The 11,537-nt window shown below is 35.1% G+C and overlaps 1 protein-coding gene across 1 annotated transcript in view; it reads left to right on the forward strand.

Annotated features, from left to right (window-relative positions):
• The window catches only part of PRKX (protein kinase cAMP-dependent X-linked catalytic subunit), a 61,933-nt gene extending 51,638 nt beyond the window's left edge, over positions 1–10,295 (forward strand). The window contains exons 6-9 of the mRNA XM_069770475.1: positions 102–159; positions 2,703–2,780; positions 5,828–5,976; positions 6,496–10,295. Coding sequence (XP_069626576.1) covers positions 102–159; positions 2,703–2,780; positions 5,828–5,953 — 262 coding nt within the window. The 3' untranslated portion in view covers positions 5,954–5,976; positions 6,496–10,295. The remainder of the gene's footprint in view (positions 1–101; positions 160–2,702; positions 2,781–5,827; positions 5,977–6,495) is intronic.
• Positions 10,296–11,537: the final 1,242 nt, after the last annotated feature.

Consider the following 11,537-nt stretch of genomic DNA (forward strand, 5'->3'; position numbering starts at 1 on the left):
TAGCTAGTCAAAGGGAAGTATGCTTATATTCTGTAACGTTTGTATGACAGTCAAATATAAATTACTTTTGTTTAACAGAGAACATGTTTTCTTTACTGCAGAGACCTTATTAAGAAGCTGCTTGTGGTAGACAGGACAAGACGATTAGGAAATATGAAGGTCAGTATAAAATGTTAGGTGTAATGCAGAACATAGTACAAGGTTGAAAGAATTCTGTAGGAATGATGTAGAACAGGTCTTCTATGGCTTTTGTTTTTATAAGTGTGAAATTGAGATATATTTTCCCATACATTAATTCAGTTGTGCAATCCTAAATGCAAAGTTTAACAGTGTATTTCTGGAAATGATACTCCTGTTTGCCTGGATTAATGCTATCCTTCTTGACAGTTTCCCTCCCCACCCACCCCACCCCCCAAAAAAAACAGAGAAGGAAAAAAGAGAAACCCTACCTGTTTCCTGATTAATTTGAAGATTTACATTAGACCATTACATTAGACCAGAAACATGGTGTCAAGTCCTGTAGCATAGCACCAGCTGATTTTGCTTCTTTCTTGGGAGTTGTTTAATCCCAGAAGGAGCACTAACCAAATTTGAAGCTTAAAAATTATTTTAAGGAATATAAAGGTTGTTGTAGTACCATGACGTTTGGTCATTGTCCTGATAGTTGGTGGTGGGGCTGATTAAGCACAGTTAAACAGGCTTCCACCAAGAAGAATTATTCATCCCATTCTGAACAGACTTCTGAAGGCAATAGCTTACTAATGACAAATACGCTCACGTGTTCCTACCTCAGAAATGCATCTACATCTGTGATATATCAAGGAGGAACACAAAGCAATCCTGTGAATTCTGTGTGGTGTCCTGATGTGGTACTACTTGTAATGCCAAGAAGATGACAGCTGTATTACAAGCTTATTTGATTCTGCAGCTGTGCAGTAGCTATGGTTGGTAGTGCAGTGAGAAGTTAGCTGCATGCGAACAAACTCAGGTACTTTAACAGACTAGCCGAGCTACCACACAAAACTCAGTGTAGGTTAATTTACCCTTTGGCAGAGTAAGATAATTCTGTATTCATTGGCTTGTTATGGTTGTTACACTGTTGCAGGTACATAAATTAGCTGTGTAATCTTTTAGTTTTATAGAGACAGCTAAAAATTCCATCTCCTTGGGCAGTGGAGGTTAGAAGTTTGCTTTTTTGCACAAAGCACAGTTTATGGTGCACATAAGTGAAGAATGTAAAAGATGCAGGGTCATCCAGGTTCCTTGAACATACTGATATAAGTATAGATGCTAGAACCTGCTGTCCAAAGTTCCTTTTCAGAGCCTTTTATGGCACAAACTTAGACTGGTAAGAAAAGCTAGGAAATAAATGTTTTTCTTATCCTTCAGAGTTCTTTCCAGTGTTTTTCAGGGTGGGGGTGAGAGCAGGAGGATTAAAACCAAACTTCATAAGCTGAAAATTTAGAAAGTTATTGACCAGTGAAAACTTTTTTATCTTTTGACAGTTTTGAAGGAAGACAAAAACAAAAGCAAACCTTGGTTTATTTGAACATGGGTTTTAGGAAGTGTGTTTCGCTGGCTTTCGTTTTTTGGGAGTTTTTTGGTTTGGTTGTTGGGGTTTTTTTAGTCTGTGGTTGTTTTGGTTTGTTTGGTTTTTTTCTGTACAGTTGGCTAAAATGTCAAAATCAAAAATAGTTCTAATTAGAAGCGGGATTTGGGGTGGGGGCGGTAGGTCAGTCTTAAGTCTGATCCTTTTAAAAAATCTTAGTTGGTTTAAAAAGGCTTAAATCCCATTGGGCATTTTCTGGTGAAGCATTGTCAGATCTGCTTTTGAGGGAACTAGATGATAAATTACTCTTCTTGTTCCTTCTTTGGATAGGAGCATGGATACTCCTACTCCATATACATCAGAAAAAAACAAATGTGTGATATGCTTCATTCTGTGGAGCTGCATGTGGTATGAGCTTGAGTGCTGTGTATTAAAATTATGCTGTGATCAGGCCTGAGACAGAGAACCAGCTGGTTTTGCCCAGTGCTTAATGCCTTGAGAAGGAGTCTGTGCTTGTACCAAGCTTCATCTGGGGGGAAGCCGGGGGAGACATTTTCATTCTTTATGCACATAATCAAAACAGTCAGCTGAGAGAGAATAATCATTACAAGACAAATATGCCTTTAACTGTATATCTAAAATGAAAACAAATGTTTTTATATGAATACTTTTGTAACAGTACTGAGAACCTCTTGTTGTCAGCATTAAACCTCTGTAATATTTGATGGAACTACGTGATTCCCAGACATAATTTTTATTTGACACCATCAACGCTCAATTTTTTTTTTTATTAGTGTGAGAATTAGAGAATGCCTCTTATTCAGATATGCTTTCTAAAATGTTGGAGGAAACAGAAGTGAATAGAACTGCAGTGAAGGATTTTGTGGGCATTTTAAAGCCTGTTCTTGACCTCCCTTGTGTCAGAAGAATGCTGCTTAAAAAAAAAAAAAATGGATCTTACTGCTGGAACTCAGGATCTGCTAGGGAAATAAAACTATGAATTTATCCTGTAGAATCCTTTAATGATTATCACCTGAGGAAAGAAAAAAAGTTAGACCATTAGTCTACCTTTTTACCACAGTTCTTATGGTGAAATACATGGTTTGGCATACATATAACTCACTAAATATTAAATTTGGTTTTTTCTTTAAAGAATGGAGCAGATGATGTGAAGAGACATCGATGGTTCAGGTCTATAGACTGGGACGCTGTACCTCAAAGGAGACTAAAGGTATATTCTGCAAAATACTGTATAGGACATTGCAACAAGAAATCATTGTTCATTTAAGCTGATCTGTTCAGGTTTTGTGGTCTGTTGTGTCTGTGTATTTGTATGTGTGTATGAGCATGTATGTATATGCACACATCAATAATTACATGCATTTTTGCCCTTTTACACTGCAGAATTAATTATATGAAAGTCTACTTGCATTTTTGTCTATATACAAAATGTCTAAGAAAAAAATCCCTGCTTTGTTTTGCTGAATCTGATTAGTTAATACAAATTTAATTTTCAGTTTTAGGATTTTGTAAGTAATTACTTCTTGTAGGTGTTTGTTTGTTTGGGGGGATGAAGGGAGATTGACAGTTTGTTGTTTTGATTCCGCACCCCCGCCCTTATATCTGTGGAAGTATTTTACTCTGGGCTTTAAATTTTTGTGCCAAGTTCAATTCAGGTAAATGCTTTAATGAAATGTAAAGCATATGTGAGTAGGAGGAATAGGGAAAGTGAAAGAGAAGAATTTATGAATGTAACTCTAACATACTTTTTAACAGCACTGAATTCTAGTATGATAGGAGGGCAGATGCTTGCAAAAGCTATCAACACTGCAAAATGCTTTTTAAAATCCTTTGGAAGTAAAACTGCCTTCTTTCCTTCCTTTCTCAAAGTTCTAACTACTACGATTTCTTACAGCGGTGATTTTCAGTAACATAGGTTGCCATGTGCAGTCAATCAAGTACCACTTAAATGTTTGGTTTTCCTTCTCTTTGTATTAGTTTCTTACAATGAATTTCTGGCTAGATATCTTAAATTGAGTTCTTGCAAAATAATTAAGAGATGAAAACGTTCTTGATATATTCTTGTAGACAACATCCTAATACAAAGCTGTAGGTGACTTTTTTCCTTAAAAAAAAAATATTTACATTGTTTTAAATTTGTGGGTTTGGGGTTTTTTTTTTAATGATTACTACACCCAGTTGATGTTTTATGTAGATCTGTTGTAATGAAGTCACATTTTTCAAATTATTTACTGTAAATTCTGCTTACACAAATGAACAAAGAACACAAACTGGGTGATAACATGTTTTATAAGTATTTCAACTCTGAAGTTTATGACAACCTACCGTATTACCAAATAAATAACAAACTAATAGTATTAAAACCTGAATGTTAGAGGACCAAATCAAAAGTTTCAGGTCCAAACATCCTTTGTGTTGCATTTTTTTAATTTTTTTTTTTTTTAATAAAAAGTCACCATGGTATTCAGATTATTATGAATCCAAAACTTGTTTTCTTAATTTTTCTGATGGATACATTAAGTTCTTAGAAGATGAAATTCTGTTTAATTATACTTCAGAGCAAGGATGTGAATTGGGTCAGAATTTTACGTTGTTATTTCTAGAGGCAGCTATATTCTTCAGAATTAGTTTTCACAATCTCACTATTTCATACTGATGAAGAGACTGAAAATATGAAATAATGGATACAGTGCTCCATTTTCCCTTTAAAAAGTGTGAATTGGCCTATTGTACAAATGAAGCATTGATCCACGGTCCTGATAAGAGCTTAAGTATCAGTATTATATAAATAATAATAATGGCCGAAAGAGAGAAAATAATTTTGTTAATCTAAAATAAAGGATTTTCCTTTCTCTCTTTTTTTTTTATTTTTCTCTTTTTCCTGCCAGAATGCTTACAGGGAGGTAGGGGTGCCAGGCATTGCCTGCAGTGGAACAGATAGTCCTTGGGAGCAGAGCAGATTCTGCACATTTTCTTAAGCATCTGGGCAGCATACTGTGACTGCTGTATGCAAAAGTAGGACTTTGCTTTTGTCTGAGGCTTAGAAGTACCGTCCCTCAGGGACCTTTTCTTTCCCATTGAAAACCTGCTGATGGCATTGTTTCAAACTGAGAAGCCCAAAAGCTCAGATAAGAACTCAGAGCTAGCGGAAGCTGGACTTTTATCTTTTTGAGGAGGTGCAGGATAACATTTTGCTGTACTTTATCGTTCTGTGGTATGACTTTTATTAGCCAGTTTGGTGATCATCCTTAATGTTTTCTCATTCTAAAGTGTTTGCTGGAGTCCTGATGATAGTTAAGCGCTCTGTCACTGAGAAGGGGTTAGAGAGATGAATGTCCCTTGAGAGAAGAAAAGGGGTTTGCCCTACGTTAACCCCTGCAATTAATGAAATGTTCCAGAGAGGAGCTTTATCGCATTGCCTGTGGCTAGAAGGGCAGAGTAATCTTGATATAAGACAAGGAAAACCCACTAGCTTTGCAGTACCTGTAGGCAATACTGGAAGTCCAAAGGATCCTCTGAGGAAAGAAATAGAAAACAGATATTTCTCTTGGCACCTCCAAGCTTCCTTGAAAAGATCTATTTGAATTAAGATGCTTTTACAGGCATGCTTGTGAAATAAGTTTTTACAGTGCAGCAATTTCTTTACCTGCTCAAATTTATTGCTAGTCTAGGAAAAAGCATAGTAGGTGTTATGAGGCATACACAAATTAGTCATCTCAACCTTCTTGAAAGCAATCAATCTATTTGAAAGCAATGAAGAGGAAGCTTTTTTCCTTCAATTAGAAAGCAGTTCCCCACACTGCCATCAAGACTCTTTCTTTCTTGAAAGGAACCTAATGTGATTACACTCCTTTTTTGCTCATAGGACACAGAAGAGGGCAAGAGTGAGGAAGGAGAGTGGCAGATTATGCTGTAACAACATGTGCCTGGAAGCTTAGTTGTAGTAATCTTTTACAGTAGCTACCTTTGGTCTGCAAAGTAGCTAGAACTTGAGTGCTAAATAAAACAGGTATCAGCAATACAAGTGTCTTTTAACCACAATATTTAACTGCAATATAGACAAAGTGTTGGGACATGTCTGTGTCGCTGCAAGCTTCTCTCTCTCATGCCATTCATTATTTGTGAAAAAGGTGAAGTTTTATAAATACGTACCCCTTTTGTTTAATCAGTCTTTTAGAGAATTTCTGCTTTAATGTGGTGGAGAGGAGATCATTGAGGAAACTGTACTAACATTTTTGTTGTGCTTGTTCTGACTAGCCTCCCATAGTACCAAAAGTATCCAATGATGGGGATACTTCCAATTTTGAAGCTTATCCTGAAGATGACTGGAACAAGATGCCTCCGGTACCCCCTAAAGATCTAGAAATTTTCAAGAACTTCTGAATGCGACATCTACACTGGATGAGGTATGTCCAAATGTCAGGAGTCCTCTTCAAACAATTGCAGGTCTGTGAATGAGAGCTGTATGCAGAAATTACATCTTCTGATTCATAACAGTGATTAATACTTCCTTATAGCTCATAAAAACAACATGAATCACAGTAATACATAGTATAAAGTAAACTGTTGAAATAAAATATTGTGAAGCAGGCTTATGGAATGACAAAGGTAATTTATCTCACAGGCTTTGGTGTTCTACAGTGATGAAGTTATTTGCGTAGAGATATTTAAGTCGTTCTGTCCTTAAAACTTTTAAAATAGTGTGTTAAAAGCAAATATCTAGATTGATTTGACAGATAAGGAAATTATTCTTGATTGCAAGATTTTTGTGTTAAGAATGAAGACTTCAGTTAGAGAAGTAAGATTGTCAGATTAATTCTATACCCTGGATTCTGTCTTGTAACTGTGATAGGCTGATAGTTGTCATTCAGTTCACATGGTCCACACTGTATTTTGTGTTCCTTTTTCATTATTTTTTGTCTTAGAAACTGGAAGGAAATTGAAGTGCTAAGAGCAAGTCTGAAGAGAAATGGAGTTCATGCATAAATGAAGACTTCCTTTGTAGATAAGAATGATACTGCATTCAGATATGTATTAGCATATAGTAAATATCTAAAGAGATGGAGGCAGGCAAGAATAACTTTTTGCTGTAAACATTTGACATTAGTTTAGTAAATTGTAATATTGATAGTCTACTCTGAAGTAGACTCACTAAAATGGTATATTTCAGGATTTTTTTTTTAACTTATGGTTTAGTTAAGTTTCCTGCTATTCACAGATCCTTTTTGCATAGTTAACTCATAGACTTAATTTTATAAGTTTATACTAAACTTGTGTAATTAAAAGCACAAATTAGTATATATGTATATAATGAATACAATACAACTAAAGCACAGGAACTGTGCAAAGATGTAAATTTTTGTACTTTGCAGAGTCTATGATTTTTATTTTTCAAATAATGTTTTTCAAGAAGTTCTCTAGGAATAAAAATCTTAAAAGGATAAATGAGTTTTTCATCATCTTATATACATTTTATAATTCTTTGTAAAAAATAAAAATAATTAAGTTTTAAAAAAGATTTGTACCTAAAATTTCCAATGCCTCACACTTGCAACCATAGTACTTGAAAGCAGAAAGACAAGGGCATGTTTTATTGTTGATTAAGATGCAACTTAATGGCTAATTTATGAAGTTCTGTTACAGTGATGTCTCTTTACAAACCAGGATATTGAGTGATTATACACTGTCTGAAATGAGATTCCTCACATGAAGACTCTCTGTAAAGACGCAACTCAGTGCATACTGATAAAAGGGCTCTAACTGGCTCTTAAAGGAGTTGTTCTCTCTCAAGCGTGCTGTCTTCTCCAAATGTAAAGCATGAGCCATAACAGACTTTTTTCATTATTGAAATAGTTGTTTTTGAATGCTTGGCACTTCAGAATATCAGGGGGAAGACTGAATATATATTAGAGTCTGATTTTTCTGCTCCTGCTTTTGGAAATGTCCTAAAGTCTCTGCTGCCAGGAATTCCCTATGTACAGAGTTCAAACCTTAGATGTAAGGAGTCTTTTTTCATCCTGTACTAACATCATTCTAGCAGCTTGAGTACACTGTATTTAGGAAGTATTTGCAATACTGCTTCATTTTAAGTAGCACCAAATATCGGTATGTGCATATGTATGTATCTATGTATATGAATACACATAAACATGAAGGTAGATTGTATACAAGTCAGGATCTTTTTTTAGCTTTTTTTCATGTTGCGTATTGTGAAACTTGTGTTGATATAGGGGAATTGATTCTGAAGTGCTTCGATTTCAAAAAGTAATTACATTCTTTCAGATGTTGTGGGTTTAGATAACTTTCAGTGAAATTATGATATTTAGACCAAAAATATTTTTTTCAAAAGCATATCAGCTCACTGGAATTCCACTACTATGGCTGATGGCTCTACATAAAACTCTTTAAGTAGATCATACAGATAGTTTCTCCCACAAATGGCTCTCTACATTTTTGATCTGAAATGCCATAAGAAATGTAGGCCAAAGATTCATTTTTCCGAACTAAATCCTGAATGCTTATGAAGTAGACATTCTAGTAATCGCTACTGAAATTGCCTTGTTTATAATTTTGACAGATCTGCAGCTGGAGTCTCTTCATGAAAAAGTGACCTCCATTTTCTTTTGTTTAGCTCTAAACAGTACAGAAATGCTGTTGAGAGCTTGCAGTTTCTAGGGTATTAGATCTATTTCTTCATAAAACAAGTCTAACTTTAAGAGATTGCATAACTGCAAAAATGCACAATATTTAACAAAATCAGGATACTTCAAAGTACTAATTCTGGAATATCATAAAGTCTTCTTGATGTTATGTAAGTGTCCCCCAGCTACTACTCAGTAAATACTGTGTAAGAATGTATAATGTAATACAGGAAAATCCATGGAAAATCATCATTTTAACCTGGTAAAAATGCTTTATTCTCTTGAGGGGGAAAAAAAAAAAAAAAAAAAAAGAATCTGGTCCACTGTATTTGTATCTGTGGAATTAGTTATTCCAAATCAATTGGGAACAACTGAAGCACATAAAACACAGGTTACTTTGTCTAAGGGGAGCAAGCACAGTTCAGAGGTTTTTTAATGTGTAAGCTTACAGTATTTTATGGAATCTGAGTACTACAAAACCAGTTTCTTATTTAAAAATGTACAAACTGAAACAAGCAAGTATGCTAAATACATTATTTTTTTTCAAATTTAAAAACTGCACTGTGTTTAAGTCTTCAAAAGCTGAGGAAATGAAGTTACATCTGACTGATGTGCCACAGTGGTGGTTAGAAGTTTTGAATGCTTGAACAACAGGCGATCGTCGATTTTCTTTTTATGAATCTTATCCATTGCTGGCAGTGGATGCACTGACACTCATTATGATAGAGACTAAAGAAATGAGTACAATCTTATTAATAATGCTAATCCATTGACTTAACATTGTTTCCAGAGCCATGTGTACATATGCCTAACTACTGACCTCGTCAACATGCTTTCTAGTACAAAACTGCTTTCAAATTTTTTTATTTAAAATCCTTCACTAAAAGAAAAACCAAAACATTGTTGAAGCATTATTTTAAGTGATCAGTTATTTTCTCTACAGTCTTGAACTTGAGCTGTTATTACCTGCCCATTTTATTTATTTGCACAAGTGAATATTTTATTTTAAGTCTTTGCTGGGACTTCATGGCCCACTAACATAGTCCTGTCTGAGTGCTCACACAGAAGTCCCCAGATACACACTGCACTAAGGACTCTGGTTTTATGGGGGTTTTTTAAGCAGACTAGAACACTTTTTTATTTTTGATTCGAGTGTGGTAGTCTCTGAAGTTCATTTTATTTTGGTTGCTTCTGTTAACGTGTTTTTGCGTATAGACTGTTGCATAAGGACTGTTTTCTTGGAAGAGCCCATAGGCCTTTGGTATTCTGCTTCGGTGAACAAGAATGTTAAACATTAAAAAACAACCTTTATTTTTGAGTTTTATATATATATATATTTTTAATTGCCCAATTTGAGGTTTTAAGTGATAAACGTGCATTGTAAACTCAATTGCCTTGTAACCAAATGATATAAATGCTTCATGATTTCAATGGAGAACATGCTGTAGATTTTCCTGTAAATTAGCTTGATCAATGAATATGTGTGCTACTGAGCTTTAACTAATGTGATCTTCCACTGTAGAAAGTCATTGTTAACGGATCAAATATAGGTACTAAACTATGTTTAAATGGATGAACAGGGATTTTTGCAGTTTTGAAAGCAATTGAGATATGGCTGTTCCTCAGCCCATCTGCTTGCCATTCAGAAGAGTTGTGATGCAGTGCTTCCTATGCTATAGAATTATTTTTCAGCTTTCAATGACTGTAGCATGATTCCTTTTTGTACTGTACTGTGTACAGACTTTCCATGTTTTGCACTTTTCTATGGCAAACCTTGACTGCTTTATAAATACTCTGTTGTGTAGTAAGTAGTGATAGTGGTAGCAGGCATTTGTGTACTGCATAATCAGTTTGAACTGCTAGACTTGCGAGGTTAACTTGGACTAACGTATGTTGCTGGTTGCTTGTTGTAGCTCACATGTATAAGTACTGTTCAAAGTTACAAAGTCAGCCCTCATTGCACAATGAAAATCACTGTGATCTGTACATAAACCCTAGTAAAATTTTATTGCTGTTTAATTTATGTAATATCTGTCAAATCTGGATTCATTTAATAAACCTTTATATCTTTTTAAATGTTTAAACCTAGTTTGCTTCCATTTATGTTGGGAGGAGGTAGAGGTTCTTCATCCAATAAAATGATGCAAGGAAAGAGGAGAGGAGTAGAAAAACAACTGTTCCTTCTTTTCAGAAGTTAAGTCTTTCCAGAGCAAGATGCAAGTGGTGGAACATATTTCAGTTGGCATGGAAGAAGCACCAAAAAAGTATATATTCAAATTCATTTCAGGTAGTGCACCAGTAATGAAAAGTGTTAACTCAGACTTCTCATTAAACTTTGATTATATGACCCCAATTGCTCCAACATTTTCACAACTTAATGGCCTGAACACTGTCCAGAACACTCATTTCAATCTGTTTCTTTAGGCATCAAAAAATATTTTTATGAAGTCAGGCACACCTAACTAAACCTTTATTTCATCTTCCATCAAGAACTTCAAAAGTCTGTTTTTAACAAAATTTGTTTAGCTGTTGGTGTTAAATTACTTCTCCCGTGTCAATTGTATTTTATTTCTTACCCATTAGATAGCTTAATCTTGCAGAGATTATTATGTAGGCATAGAACCAACTGGATACAGTTTGGACTAGTTAAGGGTTGGGTTTTTAACACAGAACTTCATGCTTTCTTTCTGCCTGGCTTAATTCTACATTTTGTGCATTGACTTTTTTCTCTTGTAAACCACTATGTCATGTGCCTCAAGAAACTGCTAATGGAAAGTGAAGGAACACTGCAACAAGCCCCCTGGCAAGCTTTTAGTCGTGTCTTTGACATGAATCAAAAGAACTGCTCAGTTAAAACATACCAGAGTTTTGAATGTTAGCAAGTGTCCAGGGTGTTTGTAAAGAATTTGGTTTGGCATCTTGTTCTTACCCCAGCCTTTTGCCATGTGGTAGAGTTTTTGTTCATTTGTTCTAACCCAAGTACTGTGTCTTTTTTGATTGCATGTGTAACTGCAGATCTTATCCACAAAGGCCGTTTTAAATACACTTTTTCACTCATGCAGGGCAGGTAAGTTTTGCTGATGTATAACTTTGTCTGGACCATACTCACGTAGCATTACTCACTACTCCCAAATCTGTCTCACTTCATGGTTCATTAGCCCTTTTACTGCGAAACACTGTTAAAACAGCATTTGACAAGAACCTACCCTTCCATGACCTACTGTTAACCAGTACCAGTATGATGTTATAAGAAATGGTTGAAAGCAGCTGGCACTGTTGCAACTCTGGATCTTGCCCAGTACTTTGTGAATTGGTATATAATTCAC

This window comes from Haliaeetus albicilla, chromosome 25, assembly GCF_947461875.1.
Source record: "Haliaeetus albicilla chromosome 25, bHalAlb1.1, whole genome shotgun sequence".
Lineage (NCBI taxonomy): Eukaryota > Metazoa > Chordata > Aves > Accipitriformes > Accipitridae > Haliaeetus > Haliaeetus albicilla.